At 36.1% G+C, this 17175-nt stretch overlaps 2 protein-coding genes across 3 annotated transcripts in view; one reads left to right on the forward strand and one right to left on the reverse strand.

Moving 5' to 3' along the window:
- Positions 1-17175, forward strand: part of LOC140757039 (HMG domain-containing protein 4) — a 225810-nt gene that overhangs the window by 124305 nt on the left and 84330 nt on the right. The window lies entirely within an intron of this gene.
- LOC140756831 (uncharacterized) overlaps positions 1-17175 on the reverse strand; it is a 61902-nt gene that overhangs the window by 16600 nt on the left and 28127 nt on the right. Inside the window, exons 4-11 of the mRNA XM_073092362.1 lie at positions 9626-9767; positions 8099-8299; positions 7447-7563; positions 6217-6340; positions 4755-4898; positions 4286-4404; positions 3626-3757; positions 2781-3035 (exon numbers count right to left, since the gene is read on the reverse strand). Of these exons, the coding sequence (XP_072948463.1) occupies positions 2781-3035; positions 3626-3757; positions 4286-4404; positions 4755-4898; positions 6217-6340; positions 7447-7563; positions 8099-8299; positions 9626-9767 (1234 nt within the window). The remainder of the gene's footprint in view (positions 1-2780; positions 3036-3625; positions 3758-4285; positions 4405-4754; positions 4899-6216; positions 6341-7446; positions 7564-8098; positions 8300-9625; positions 9768-17175) is intronic.

Below are 17175 nucleotides of genomic sequence, written 5' to 3' on the forward strand. Positions count from 1 at the left end.
AAGAATTCGTTATATGACACCCATAGTGTAATGTTTACATTTGTTTTAAAAAATATAATCAACCCACACCGCTTTTATGATTGGTGCGTTCAGTAACTAAAATTTATATATTATAGGCAGAGTATTAAATAATTTGATTATCTTATATTTATATTCGAAAAAAAAAATCAATATTTTTCTGTATTTTACTACGATTTTTGAGTTATACATACTGAAACTTGAAAGAGGTTGAGAGGTTTGAAACTGATTTTCTCTATTTTTTCTAGTAAAAGAGTACAAAACGATTGAAGTGTTTGAATACAACCTCGTTGTTGGGATTTGCTGAAGTTGACATTTTTCGGTTGAAATGTTGCCAGGTAGTATTTTTTACTACTATTAAGGTAATGTCATGAATTAAAAAGTACTTTTTCTTATTTATTTAGCGGGATAAATGTTATTATCAGAACTATTATAATACGTGGGTTAGTTATGCATGAGTGATTATGTCGCCATTTTCGCCATGACCATAAATCACAATCCATGGGTCGATATCGGCAAAAAAGAAATTAAAACCGCGTATCATGGGTATCCATTACATATCTAACTTAGTGACCGAAGTTCCCGTTATACAAATTGTGGTCAAGAGAGGTTTCAGTTGAAGTTTAGGTTTCTGCCAAATATCAGTCGAACTTTTCGGCACAACCGCAAATTACGTTTGTGAACGTTTGGGTTGCGTTTGGCTGCGCTCGGACATCAAATCCCAGCCATCAATGCCACCAAATGTCAGATTCTTCTTTTTATTTTATATATTATTGCATTAAAAATATAAATTAATGCAGGAAACATTTTTTATGCGTTTGTACATTTTGATAGGAGAGGTTTTACGGTAAAGCAAAGAGTATAGTAACCTAGTAAAAAAGAAAACATTAAAATAATATATTTGTATTTATTTCAAAATAACCTTAAAGCTATCCATGAGCAAAATGTTTACAAATTACTTAAATTAGGAACAAACATAATTCACAGCTATATTTAGCTAACCCTTACAACTATTTAATTCTAAATTAATATGTAGCAATGGTAACAAACACCTTTATATTATTATTATATAGTACCTAATATCACAAAGACATCAACTACTTACTATATTCTAACTAGCGTTTACCCGCGGTTTCGTTCCCGGTCACAGCTTTTTATCTATCCGAAAGGAACGGTACTTTTTTTCGGGAAATTGTAGCTAACAAACAAACAATCAAACTCACATACGGATTTATAATATTAGGATACAGTACCAAATTTAATAAGGCACTATATTATATTTATTTGTAAAATTCCAAATATTAAGACTGGCCTATTATTCGAAGTGGATTTTAAAAGGAAATCAGTCTTAAAGGGTTTTAAATAAAATAAAAAGTAATAACATTGAATTAAGATTTGATTTTAATATATCTTACACAGGAAAAAAGCTTTTTGACGGGTTTCAAAATGGCTTAGTTTCTGTACTATATTTCTCTATAATTATTTGTGTTTGACACAATTCTCGCTTAAGTTAACAAACATACTGTAATAGAAAATTTAAGGTCAACTCCTAGAGTTCTCATTCTCTGGGAATTGAACCCGGGAACTTTCAGATCATGTTCCCTAAGTGACCTATTTGGAATGTCGATCGAATGTTTTAAAATATTCAAAAAATAATTTATATGAATATACATTTTCAGAATTGCAAAGATATCAGGTTACTTTTTCATTTTTATTTACTTAAATCTCAACATTGGCAAGATTTATTTCTAACTATGTAATAATTAATTAATATTGACTGTCCTCCACATAACACGATGAAAGTATTGAACGAATCGTATTTCCGATAATTGTGTGACATCAGACCCTTTAAACGGAATAAAGTAGGTAGTAGTATTTAATTACAGTACTTTATAGCAAACTCAGGGGCCTACCACCACCTTTTAAAAACCATCATAGTCCAGGAAAGCTTTATTTCAATATTGCATCGAAATTAATTATTTATAAATTTAATCGAATGATGGTACGAAATTTCAATGTATGATTAAAATAATATTGTTGATGTGAAACATCTATAGCCGCACGTAAAACCGATTTCTGGCGTGGCGACGCATGCCGTGGCGACGTATATATATACAGTATTATATATATACGTCGTCAATCGTAGTCGTCAATCACATCTTTTTTAGAGATGGTAGTATCCCCCAGGACTTTAATTGTGGTAGACAAAATTGATTATAAAAACAAAAACACTTTGAGTGTCAAAATAAAAATAATATGACACTCCTATAATTGATAAGAATTCAATGACATTTCTTATAGTTTGGTCTGTAGGGCATGCCAAATAAGACACATTTTCGTACGCTCGAAAAAACATTATTCTCTCTACAGTCATAGATTAGTAAAGATTACTCACTCCTAACAAGAAAATGTAACCAGTTTTAAAAAATGGAAATTGTTAGTATCATCTATTTCGTGTTTAAAAATACTAAAAAATATAGTTTTTAGATAATTTACGAATGAAACGATATTTCTTCGCATTTTTTCTTCGATTTCGTGTTTTTGAACTAATTCTGCATTGTTTTGCGTAAATTACACCATGACAGCCATTAAATGGCTGACAGAATTGTCAGCCGTTTAAGCCATTTAATGGCTTCCTTCAATTACAAGGCGGTGAGATATCTATACTTATCTATGTCCACAGCTGAGTAAAAATTTATGAATATTAATTGACGGGCGTCAGTGGAACACAGTCAAACCTAGTTATTTAACCTTGGGGGTTAGCTGGACCTTTTCAAAAATTTCTCCTTTTCGAACGTCATAATTTTATTTTTCACTAGAGTGTCAACGTTTTTGCTTTTAAGAGTGAAGAATTTTGGTAATATCCTGCTGCGTAGCTTATGTAGGCAAATTTGTTTCGCTATCAGGTAACACCCTATTAGGAACATGCAAGTTAGCACGAAAATGGATAACGGTGGGAGAATTTTAACCATAAAGTATATTGTGTTCCGAATATGTGGTGGCAGGCCATGTTGATGCTGAAAAGAAAAAAATACATTGTATTATAAGTGGATATTTTTTCCTTTAACTACTTATTATTAAAAGTCAATTTATATTTTTAGTTGTTCCCGCCATAAATAATACGTTGTACTACCATCGCCATTCAAAGATGGCAGTAATTTCATTTTTTTTTATAATATGGAAGTAGCAGACGAGCATGCAGTCCACCTGATGGTAAGTGGCTACTGCCGCCTATGGACATCTATAATCAACCCCAGATAGGATTAGGTATTCCTACCTGAGGTCGGCGACATATGCGCCGCTACCCCTGAGGACTAAGCTGGAACGCCTCGGAAAAGTCTGTCTCCCTTACCACACCCTTCAAACCGGAACACAGCAGCGCCTATCACTGCTGTTATTAGGTAGAAATAGGTGTGGCGGTGGTACCGCCGGAGTCGAACCACAAAGAGTTCTACTACCTTCAAACTACTAATAATTGAACTACGCGCCTTTTACTAGGTTATCCAAGACCGTATTTATTTATTTCTATTGTTGATTCGACGTTCAAAATTAATGAAAAACCATTTAAAGTAACCTATTTAGTTAATAGATTCTAAAAGATACTTACGTATTCAATCCATCCAATTGGTAGTATAAGATTTGAAAACTTGTTAAACGCCGGTGTATAAAAACCTGAGAGGTCGTGAATCCATAAATTACTTTGCATTCTTGCGATGGCTTTAAAGGGTATTCCGGTAGTCTGAAACAAAATTGTTGTATAAATCTTTTTATTCAAAATAGGTTCTTTACAGAGCAGTTTTTGAATGTCAATACAACTACCACCACTTCACAAGGTGTATATAACACACATCTTTTCTATAGTACTGTGATGCCATCTATTGTCGAGTAGAAATAACGTTCAAATGTCAATTGTTATTGATTATTGATGAAATAATTTGACAATAGATGGCGTTATTTACGCCAATAGCAAATTTCGTAGCTTCTCAAATTGCGAAATGTAGTGCAACCATAAAACGAAAAAAATGAAGAATAATCGCGATAGTTTTGTTTACAATTAACGCCTGTTATTATTACTCAATCTATCCAAACGTTGTCTAGTAAAGATTGAAGTTAGCACTTTCTAGTAGGAAGTCATTATCAAATGTGATCTTTAGAATGCAAATCATTGGATAGATTGATTATTAATAACAGTTGTAAGTGTATTAGACGCTTAGTAAGTGGTAAATGTTACTCGCCATACTTTTTGAATAATTCAAAATTAACTCACTGGTTCAACTAAAACATATGAATTATGTTTTTCTCGATCAGGCTGGAGTCCTGTGACGTATGTGTCCTTTGGTGGACTCCCTGTGTAGAAATGGGGATATGACATCGCCATAGGAATACCTGAAATAAGAATATGTACATAACTAGATATTTTTTTTATAATATAGGAGTAGTAGACGAGCATGCAGTCCACCTGATGGTAAGTGGCTACTGCCGCCCATGGACATCTATAATCAACCCCAGATAGGATTAGATATTCCTACCTGAGATCGGGCACAGATGTGCCGCTACCCCTGAGGACTAAGCTGGAACGCTTCAGAAAAGTATGTCTCCCTTACCACACCCTTCAAACCAGAGCCCAACAGCGCTTAACGCTGCAGACAGAAATAGGTGTGGCGGTGGTGCCGGAGTCCAACCAAAGGGTTCTACCAACTTCAATATATATATACCTACTTATATAAACTACTCACCTAAGAAGCATCTCTTGGCATCACTCAACCCTGATGGCAAAGCAGGTTGACCCGTGTAACAATCGGTTTGATTTGACAGCCTGTCAAACGAGTTTTCAGATAAATTGTATCTGTACACAGACACACCGTCTGCTACAGTTTCTCCTGAAAATAAAGTAGTATTATTAAGACAATTATATATAAAATTCTCGTGTCACAATGTTAGTTACCGTACTCCTCCGAAACCAAATTTTATATGCATATTCAGTAGGTCTGAGTATCGGCTTGTCCCTGTAGTTTCGGGACCAGAATAGGGCTACGGTATCCCCTGCCTGTCGTAAGAGGCGACTAAAAGGGGGCTTCCGGGGTTGCGGGCGGTAAGAGTGAGAGCTCGAACCGCTCGGTAAGCGACCCCGGGAAGGGCGGCGGTATGTGTGGTCGCATACCGTCGTTCGCACCAGATGGTGTGGCGAGCGTCAAGCTCATCTGGGCAGACCCCGACGGGGCAACGCGCTAAGAGGACTCCGGTTGCGTTCCTTTGGAGATCCCGGAGCCCTCTACGCAGCGCTGAGGACGGCCACCGGGGGGGTTTTAGTGCGGTATAAATCCCACATAACCCGGCGTCGCTCCCACGGCACGCTCCCCGGGTACTTTTTGAAGGTTTCCCCCTCGTGAACAAAAAAAAAAAGGTCTGAGTATCGACTACTATCTATTTTTCATGCTCCTTAGTGATAAGGGTAGTTCACCCTTATTTTTTTTAATTTATATGGCAACACAACGTTTGCCGGGTCAGCTAGTAAAATATATTATTTTATGTAAGAAATCGCGGGGAAATAAACCACGTATTGTCCACTACCGCATTTTTTATTTATAATATTTAATACTTAGAAATAGCAAATGACCATGTAGTGTCTAATTCAGTGTCTAATTCAGCCCTTAGAAATCTATAATCAATCTTAGATAAGATTAGATACCTACCTGTAATGGGTAATAGATGCGCCGCTACCCCTAAGGACTAAGAAGAGACGCCTCGTATACGTATGTCTCCATTACCACACTCTTCAACCAGAACACAGCAGCGCTCAACACTGCAATTGTTTGGAAGAAATAGGTGTGGCGGTGGTGCTTCACCACCACCATCATATAAATATAAATTGTTCTTCCAAGATTTTAAGGTGGTAGAACCCTTTGCGAGTCGACATCGACATCGCCACCGCCTCACCTATATCTACCTCATAACAACAGTGTTAAGCGCTGGTGTGTTCTGGTTTGAAGTGTGGTAAGGGAGACATACTTTTCCGAGGTGTTCCAGCTTAGTTCTTAGGGGTAGCGGCGTATCTATGGCCGACATCAGGTAGGAATATCTAATCCTATCTGGAATTGCTTACACATGTCCATGGGCGGCAGTAGCCCCTTACCATCAGGTGTATCCCGTATTTTGAAAAATAAGCTTTAAAAATGATTGAGCAATAAGTTTACTTACGGTCGTAGTATAGAGGTACAATCTTGCAGACGGTCTTCCTCAGATACAGCAAAACATCATCTTTCTTCATATGTTGATGATACATCACGCCCTCATTGGAACCTAATACCGAGTCTGGGCAAGACTGCAATAAAATAGATTTTTATATCAAGTCCCATCATATATTAGCAAAAATTTGTTTTATAAAGTCATTTTCATATTCTGTTTAGAAAACCCTTTAATTTGATACTCATGTCATGAGGGTGCATAAAAATAATGCGTCCGTCCTATTGGGGAATCCGCCATGTTGGCTTTAGAATCATCTATTAAAAATTAATTATCACTTGCTAAAAACGTTGAAGGAAAACATCGTGAGGAAACTTGTATACCTGAGAGATTTATAAAAAATAATCTCATAGGTATGTGAAGTCTACCAATACGCACTTGTCCAGCGCGGTGGACTACGGCCTAATCCTTCTCATTCTGAGAGGAGACCCGTGCCCAGCAGTGGGACAATAATGGGTTAATGATGATGCAAAATATCAAATTTATCGGAAGTGTGTCAATTAATTAGCAAGATTCTGACCCCACATACATACGAACTGTCAAAGGAAGTAAGGAGTACTGGTGCGTACTTTGGCCAAAGAATAAGTTTGGCCATACAACGCGGCAACGCAGCCAGCAGTTAGCGGGTAGGGACTCTACCGGGAGGCAGTGATTTGGACTCATTGTTTTATATTTAATTTTTTATATTTCCTTAAGCTTTAATATTCCTTTTTTTGTTAAATTATATTTTTCTTATATATTGTATATAGATTTATAGTTTGTAAATAGTTAGATAGATTATATTTTGTAAATTTAATTAATTGTGATAAAAATAAAGGAAGTTAAATAAAACTTGTAATAAAAGCAAGTGTTTTTTAATATTGGTAATAAGCGCAAGAGCTAATAAAGTGGCATTTGGATTCACAAACATATATTTTTTATAGTTGTACCTATAAAGGCAGACGGGCTACCTGATGGAAAGCAGTCACCGTCGCCTATGGATTTGTAACACCAGAAGAGTCGCCAATGCATCGCCGGCTTTGAAGGAGAGCTCTTTTTGCACCCTTCTTGAGGGATATATTTAATTATCTTAATATTTCTTTCTTTGTCTTATTATGTTTTATGTTTTTTTAAAGAATCCTTACAGATTTCTTATTAATAAATAAAATTACACCTATTCGTCAAGACACTTCGTAAGATACTAACCTGATCGTAGCCCGGGAAATGAGACCTTCCTCTGTAGTTATCCACTTTGAAGAAGTTCTCATGGCCCCATTCAGGTCCAATTTTGACTGTGATGTTGTCGACATGGTCGTTATATATCTGAAACAGAACCGATAATAATTGAAGGTTCGTACCCTTCGACCCTTCGTGATTCGTACTCCTGAGGCACTACTGTCACACGTGTAGCGCTGCTGTGTTCTGATTTGATCTGTCTTAGTACTCTGGAATAGCAATGTGGATGACCTTAGATAAGACTAATTCTATCTGGGATTGATTAAAGACCTTCATGGGTAGCAGTTGCGGACGTCAAAAAAGACTAATCCTCTCTCAGGTTTATAGATGTCCTTGTGTAGCATTATTATTGGTTACGTCTGTGGCATAAAAGAGTAATCTAAACTTATATTATAAAGAGGAAAACTTTGTTTGTTTGTGTGATTGTAATGAATAGGCTCAAAAACTACTGGACCGATTTTAAAAATTCTTTCACCATTCGAAAGCTACATTATCCACGAGTAACATAGGCTATATTTTATATGAAATATATTTGATAAATAGATTTTGAGGTGGTACAAGTTTGCCGGGTCAAGTAGTTCTTTATATAATGACGTCATTAATACCAGATGTTGAGCCTTACCGTTGCCAGCATGCCAATATTGGTAATAGGAACCATATCAGGCAAAAGATTTTTCGATGTAGACAATACTGGCTCTCTGAAATCCCACATATATTCGTAGACAGTTTTATTCAGAAACAGTTCTGTTGCATGCGTTGTAATCAGCAAGCGTATTGCGCTTCGAAGGAAATAGTTCGCGTCGTGAAGGAATGACAGGATTCCCTGAAAATAAATCAAATTTATTTTATATCACGGCGTGCGTAAATTGACGTTTTACGCACGCTTCGCGTGCGCAAAACCCCAATTTCCGACCCCGTAATATAAAATTTTATACAACACGCGGACGAAAAATGTTTTTCTGACTCGTGTGATTGCAGTCCTCGCCTGCGGCTCGGCCTGCAAACTCACACTTGTCAGAAAAAAATTTTTCGTCCTCGTATTGTAATGTACTAATATGTCCACAAATATGTGTATGTGGTAGAGCTCTTTGTGGTTCGACTCCGACTCCACCGCCACACCTATTCCTACCTAATAACAGCAGTGTTAAGCACTTCTGGGTTCTGGTTTGAAGGGTGTGGTAAGGCAGACAAACTTTTCCGAGGCGTTCCAGCTTACTCCTAGCTAGCGGCGCATGTGTGGCCGACCTCAGGCCTCTTATCCTATCTGGGGTTGATTACAGACGTCGATGGGCGGCAGTAGCAACTTATCAGGTGGACATGCTCGTCTGCTGCTCCTATATGGTAAAATAAAAACAAGAAGTATGGAGTGCGTAACCAAATTCCTCGAATGCATGCAGTGGGTACTGCTTTGTACAGAAAAGATTTCAGCGTGTTTCACCCCTATAATAACTTCGTTATCGTTGCACTTAAAGGCATAGTAATTAAAAAATATAAATGACAACCGTCCATAGTCCACAAAATAGAAGGTGGTAGAACCCTTTGTGGTTCGACTCCGGCGGCACCACCGCCACACCTATTTCTATCTAATAACAGTAGTGTTAGGCGCTGCTGTATTCCGGTTCGAAGGGTGGTAAGAGAGACAGACTTTTCCGAGGCGTAACAGCTTAGTCATCAGGGGTAGCGGCGCATCTGTGGCCGACCTCAGGTAGGAATATCTAATCCTATCCGGGGTTGATTACAGATGTCCATGGGCGCCAGTAACCACTTACCATCAGGTGGACTGCATACTCGACTGCTATTCTTATATTATAAAAAAAATGTTTAGAATCACTGTGGAATAGTATACTCTATATACGTATATACATAGTATACAAGGTTTTTGAACTAGTTCTCGCGTGTTCGTCATTACTCGCCGAGTAAGGACACGAAGACGCGAGAATAAGTAAATAACTGAATCGGGTGTACTTGGCACTTGCGACGATGCTTCTCCGCTGCGTTTACACACACTTAATTGTTCGGCGAATTACTTGGCAGATTGTTCGTGAGTATCTAAACCTGACATCTCAGTGTAGGTTGTCTGTACTAATTCGCGTTTACTCGTCATGGTTCGACGAGTTATTCGGCGAGTGTTTGTTACATAAAAACTTACCAATAACGCCGTATTCGGTATAATGAGTGTAGCGTTTAAGTCGATCGTGTTTTCATCCGGCAAATATATCGGATAACGTGTGGCTGTGTACGTCAGCGTATTATTATCGTTGAATTGTATGTTTGTGTGTGTCAGCTTTTCTCTGCAACAAAAATATATATTCAATTAATATTTGTATAGACGTCTTATCTGCACCTATTTGTCTATTAGCAGCAGTGTTAAGCGCTGCTGTGTTCTGGTTTGAAGGGTGTGGTAAGGAAGACATAGTTTTCTGAAGCGTTCCAGCTTAGTCCTCCGAGGTAGCGTCGCATCTGTTGCCGAATTCAGGTAGTAATATCTATTCCTACCTGGGGTTTATTACAGTTATGTTCATGGGCGGCAGCAGCTTACCATCAGGCGGACTGCATGCTCGTCTGCTACTCCTATATTATAAAACAGTAGGTAACGAGCAGAATCGCTGATGGTAAGTGGCTACTGCCGCTGATGGAGATGTATAAGAAGAAGCGTCCCTGCGAAGAAAATCCCACATAACCCGACGCCATGGGAGTGACGCCGGGTTATGTGGGATTTTTACCGCACTAAAACCCCCCCGGTGGCTGTCCTCAGCGTTTGGTGGAAAACTCCGGGATCTCCAACGGAACCTTTTGAAGGTTTCCCCCTCGTCAACAAAAAAAAATGGTATCATGAGGAAAGAAATCCAATAAGTGTCTCCCTTACCAAGTTCTACCACTTTTGAAACAATCATATATATTCAGTTAAATAATTATATATTTTATATTGTAGAAGTAAAAAATGAGCATGCAATCCACCTGATACTGCTGCCCATGGACATCTGTAATCAATCCCTGATAAGATTTAATTTCTACCTGAGGTCTAACAAATACCCTTACCACACCCTTCAGACCAGAAAACAGCAGCGCTGCACTTCTGTTATCTATACTAATAATAATTATAAAGAGGAAAACTTTGTTTGTTTGTTTTGTTGTAATGAATAGACTCAAAAACTGGACCGATTTTAAAAATTATTTCACCATTCGAAAGTTACATTATCTACGAGTAACATAGGCTATATTTTATATGAAATATATTTCGTAAATAAATTTTGAGGCGGTACAAAGTTTGCCGGGTCAGCTAGTAAGACATAACAGGTGTGATGCCGGTGTTTCCGGAGTAGAACTACAAAAGATTCTACCACATTCAATCATAGATTAGTAAAGATACTTCGCCGCCTTGAAATTGAATGAAGCCACAAATGGCTTATTTTAGTAAGTTCTTTTTTTGAATCTTTCTTTGAATCTTTCTTGAAATCTTTTTTTGAAAATTTACGAATAAATAACTAATTTGCGTAATAATTACGTAATTTACGTAATAAATAAATAATTATTTCAAATATTTTAGGAACATTTTAGCACGGAGAGGTGGCAAAACATTTTTACGCAACTATTTCAATTCTCAAAACTGGGTACATTTTCTTGTTAGGAGTGAGTAATCTTTACTTATCTATGCATTCAATAAAGGTATAAAATTTCAAACAATGGCAACACTCAATCATAAGTCAACGAATGTAACGCCATCTACAGTTTATTCGGAACATTATTTACAGTTTCGGTTCCAACTCCAACCCACTAGATGGCGCTGTTAAGTTCCTGAATCACGGTAACGAGTGTACGCTCGGAACTCTATATAAGGGCACGCTTAGGGAATTATTGCGTTAGTTTAATCTGAAAAAAAATTCATATTTTTGGCAAGGATCCATTATTATGCGAACCTTTTATTACTAAACACAAGTGTTTCATCTATTATTTTACCAATACAGGCGGTACTGCTAAAAAGCAGTGATAATGGAGATGGGTTGTACTAGGTAAATTTGGGACTAGGTATGCCTGTTCCTAGTATTTAAAAATACGTGATCCAGAAACCTGTTCCACCTAGTCCCATAAAGTCTCATTAGTACAATTTGGTGTGGACTAGGTACTTATTCTTGGACTAGGGAGGTAGTTCGTTCATACCTTAAACGTGTCAGTGTCATGAGCCGGCACGGCGTCCAAACAATAAAAGGAAACATGTTCTGAGCCGACGCGGCGAGGAAAAAAAAGGAGCGCAACTAAAATGTAATAAATGCTACCTAGTCCGAGAAACAACCTAGTCGGATAAACAACCTAGTCCGGGAAACTACCTAGTCCGGGAAACTACCTATAGTCTGATTCATAATTAGGTGTCCAAAATGTAAACAAAGAAATGTCATTGTCAAAATACGATTACAGGTATTGCAAACCTTAACAAATTAACAAGAAGCGACAACTTTCACAAATTCAACAAAAAACAAAAACTTAATAACTGCACACAATTTAAAAGAACGCGCTATAAAAATTAGAAAACATCCGACTTCCACCACGATCACGAAAATAAATAATATAAACTACGAAACTTAAAAATGGCGGCACAAAAAATGTTTTGGATCCCGATTGTGTTACCATTATCACAATTTAATTTTCTACCATACATCTTGTTTTTTATTATTATTAATGTATGAAATTAAATTAGGTAAATATAAATATTGGAAAATGTCATTGATTTTAATTTATTTAGATAATTATTTTTTTATCCTTGTATTAATTTAATATTGTCAAAAATAAGAAACTATCATTTGATACATATTGTTCTTGATAGGTCAACACCTTTGTTTACATTTTGGACACCTAATTATGAATCGGACTATAGTCCCTGAACCTGTTCCACCTAGTCCCATAAAATCTCGACACGCGTAAAATCTAGTCTTGGACTAGGTACTTATTCTTGGACTAGGTACATATTAAAACTTGGACTAGGTCTGACCTAGTCCGGTAAAATACCTAGTCCCTGAACCTGTTCCAGTATATACGCCTCACCTCTAAGTGATAGCCTACTGGTTGATACAACAAACAAGGTTTTAGAACCCTTTGTGGTTCGATTCCGGCGGCACCACCTTCCTTCTGCCTAATAATAGCAGTGTAAGGCGCGGCTGTGTTTCGTTTTGAAGGGTGTGGTAAAGGAAACATACTTTTTCGAGGCGTTCCAGCTTAGTCCTCAGGAGTAGCGGCGCATTTGTGGCCGACCTCAGGTAGGAATATCTAAACCTACCTGGGGTTCATTACAGATGTCCATGGGCGGCAGTAGCCAACTTACCATCAGGTGGACTGCATGCTCGTCTGCTACTACTATATTATAATAAAAAAAAACAAACATACAAGTTTTAAAAACAATTTGTTCTACCGCTTGATTCTTTTGAACAAATTGTCCACAAATATTTCAGGAAACCATTGAATCAGACTAACAATTTCTTAAACCTCTAGTTTATTTACTTGTAAAAATGAGAGGTGCGTGCCTAAAATAATAATGTCGGACGCCTTGATCAAGAGGCCGGGTTTCTTAACCAATAGACTATATCTGCTTTGTCAGGGCCGGATTTAAGGGAGGGCAACCGGGCCGCAGCCCCGGGGCCTCCACAAAAGAGGAGCCCCCACAATAGAGACGTCGGATTTGTTTTAATCCCGACTAGTAAACACTAGTAAAAAAAATATCTTTTCCTTTGATATTTTTTTCGCTGTTTTACCTTTATCTACAATACTTTGTACAAACATGAATACTAGAAGAATCTACCTGCGTTTCACAATAAAATATTTATTGAAAAACTCAACTGAAAAAATTGTTCATTTTATTTGGAAAATAATTTGGGGCCAGGGGGCCTCCACTCCTTTGTTGCCCCAAGGCCTCTAGACCTCTACATCCGGCCCTGTGCTTTATGTTACAATCGGTTATGTAGTTATTTAAAATCTACCTCTTTACTTTCTATTTTTACACTTTTTATTTCGGATATCCAAACTATCCAATTATCCTATAAGTCAACTATCCATAAGCCAAAAATAAGTCAACAAATACAACCGTAACGCCATCTACACTTTATCCAGAACATTGCTTACAGTTTTAATTCCAACTCCAACCCACTAGATGGCGTTGTTTAGTTTCTGAATCACGGTAACGAATGTACGCTCGGAACTCTATATAAGGCAAAACCTAAGGTTAATTAAAATAAGCATATTATAGGTGAATGTGTATTTTTGACAAGGATCAATTGATATGCGATCCTTTTATCACAAAACATAAGTCACACGAGGTGCCAATCGTACTAAACAATACAGTTTAATTATTTTGACTTATATAAAGTCATATTGACATTGTATTGTTACCAGTCCCCTGACATACACACACAGAAAAGTTTATCAAACTATATTTGGTCATAGAGTTACCTATTGACATTTATAGACAATAATGATAACAACACTCGAGCGCAAGTCAACAAATACAACCATAACCATCTACACTTTATCCCGAACATTCTTAACAGTTTAATTCCAACTCCAACCCACTAGATGGCGTTGTTTAGTTTCTGAATCACGGTAATGAGTGTACGCTCGGAACTCTATATAAGGCAAAACCTAAGATTAATTAAAATAAGCATATGATAGGTGAATGTGTATTTTTGACAAGGATCCATTGATATGCGATCCTTTTATCACAAAACATAAGTCACACGATCTCGTGTGAGGGCACCTGCCAATCGTACGAAACAATACAGTTTAATTATTTTGACTTATATAAAGTCATATTGACATTGTATTGATTTGAACTTATTAAAAATGTATTTTTGTAATGTAATGTATTTTCCATTTTATATAAACAATGAAGATACTAAGTTAAGATAAGCTAATGTGAATGTATTACATTGTAATGCCCCAGCTGGGTGCATGCATGTTCGAATACCCTATTTGTAACACCATAATTGGCATGATGACAGTATTACAAAATCAAAGAATATATGATTTAAGAAAACAGTATACAGGGTGAATTTTTTAAACGGGCCTTCAGGGCCAAATCCGAAACTATAAACATTAGCGAAAAATGCTGAAAGGAGTTACGAGGCCGATTTTGATAAAAACTAAAACTGCATCAATACTTTTTTAATATAACTTTTTCCCTAGCCGGAAATCGAACGAGTTCATTTAGAAAAAAAAAATACACCCTCTATATTATTCCACTATCTGATAGTGTGTTGAAAACGAAAAATAATAAAATTTGCCATGATTTCTTATTCCAAAATCTTCTAATATAGAATAAAACCCCTAACGATGGCAACACTTAATCGTAATTCAACGAATGTAACGTCATCTACACTTTATTAAGAATATTGTTTACAATTCAGTTCCAACTCCAACACACTAGATGGCGTTGTTTAGTTTCTGAATCACGGTAACGAGTGTACGCTCGGAATTCAATATAACTTAATTAACTTTATGGTGCAGATTGCATTATAAATATTTCGCATTTCATATTTTTGGCAAGGATCCATTATTATGCGATCCTTTTATTACTAAACACAAGTGTTTCGTCCATCAATTTACCAATACAGTTCGTATTGGACAAAAGCAGTGATAGCCCAGTGGCTCCTGTTGAAACAACCAACACATATGCTTTTAAAATTATTGTACTAGAATAGTGTAATTTCAAATATTTATTTATTACTAGCTGACCCGGCAAACGTTGTTGCCATATAAATAAAAAAATGTTAAGGGTGAACAACCCTTATCACTTAGGGGTATGAAAAATAGATAGTAGCCGATTCTCAAACCTACTGAATATGCATATAAAATTTGGTGAAAATCGGTAAAGCCGTTTCGGAGGAGTACGGTAACTAACATTGTGACACGAGAATTTTATATATAAGATTAATTTAATTCTGTGCGTGTGGCGGTTTTCGAAAACAGTCATTTGTTGTAAACTCGTAATCGATTTTTCAGTTTCAGTTATTTTTTTATTTTTAAGATAATTTAATAAAATTACGATCTTTAAATATAAAGCTTATGTTATCATATAAAAATGATTATTTTTTCACATTATTTTTAAAGAGTAGTAATAATAGTATAATATGTTATGTTAAAAATGTATATTTATAATCGGTAAAATTTACCATTTGTTAGGTGGTTTTGAAAACCTGGCAACATTGTACTGCCGTCGCAGTATACTGAACGCAGTATTTGCAAAATGATAGTTCCGAGAAAACCGCGTTCAAATTAAGGATTACTATCTAATCTGGTGCAAATAATGCAAATTTCGTTACTATTTGACAAAAATCCAATGAAAAAAGATTATTTTCTTCCTATCAGAGTATTTGGTGCCATTTCTGCAAAAAAAAACTGATTTTTGGCACAAATCAGTTTTTTAGTAAAGAACGCAATAATGACGATTATTGCGTTCTTTATTACGATGGCAGTATAATTGGCTACTTGACACTTTTTGGGAAAGTGTTTTAATAAATTAGTATACGTATTATATATGCCTTTCATTGATCACTTTTTCGAAAAAAGGGCTATTCATTAATAAAAATCGAACTTTCTTTACGGTGAACGGAACGTCGCGTTAAATCAGGCGGTCAAGTGTCATTTTGTGGCGGAACGTCATTACACTGTAAACAAACAACGCTTAGAATAAAATTGAGAGTTATTTAGCTATTATAACTAAAATTTAAATAAATGACAAGTTATAAGACGTGTGCAGTGACGATGTGTACAAGTACGATCGCTAAATATCCTAACAAATTTGCTTATACAAGTTCCTAAACCCAAATCTCATAAACGTTAAAGAACTTGCAGATTCTTATATGTTTAAATCCTCTGTTTCCAAGCAATGCCATTTTATACTATCTATGTAAGAGAAGTATTATTGAAAAAAAGGAATAAATTTAGTAACTCTCGAGTGATTCGTCAATTCCAAATCATTGGAACGGGACGTAATCAAAACAAAACAGCAAGTGGAAGTATTCATATATTTAATATATTATATTTTCTATGATAAGAATATAATTATAAGACGTCTATGAGAATTCTATTTTAAGGGCCCATTCTGTAATTAATAGGACATAATTAAAATATTTCATGACTGTGTTATTATTGATGGTGCATGTGCACTGATTAAGTTACAGGACTGTATAATTACAAATACATGATTTGCTAATATTAGTATTTTATTAACCGATTTCTTTGTTTATTTGGTTTATATGGTTCTATTAGTGAGTACACACAGTACAACTTTTGTATATATTTATCATATGTTACAGTTACAATAATTACTACAGATCACCTAAGCTAAATTTTTGTGCTGCTTGCATGTCTGCTTTTCTTCATTACTAAAATTATTTTCCGTAACAAATGGATATATATTTTTATCACTGTCATTTTCAGAATTAAATTGCAATGCAATAATAGGAACTGTATGGTCACTTTTCTTCCTTCATCTTGTTGGGTAGGTTACGCAAGTAAAGAAGTACTATTTCCCGTGTACTTTACTTTATGTATTTCAGACTGGTGCCCACTTTTGGCCCCTCACTTCTTCTAGGCAGGACAGTCATCACATTTTCATTTTCATTGATGTATTGTGTTCAGGACAACTTTTACTTTTCATGAAACACAAACTTGCCTTCCTCTTAAACTGCACATACTCTATAACGTCGTCACTAT

Source organism: Epargyreus clarus, unplaced genomic scaffold (assembly GCF_041222505.1).
Source record: "Epargyreus clarus isolate Ecla_fem2 unplaced genomic scaffold, WU_Ecla_fem_2.2 ptg000036l, whole genome shotgun sequence".
Lineage (NCBI taxonomy): Eukaryota > Metazoa > Arthropoda > Insecta > Lepidoptera > Hesperiidae > Epargyreus > Epargyreus clarus.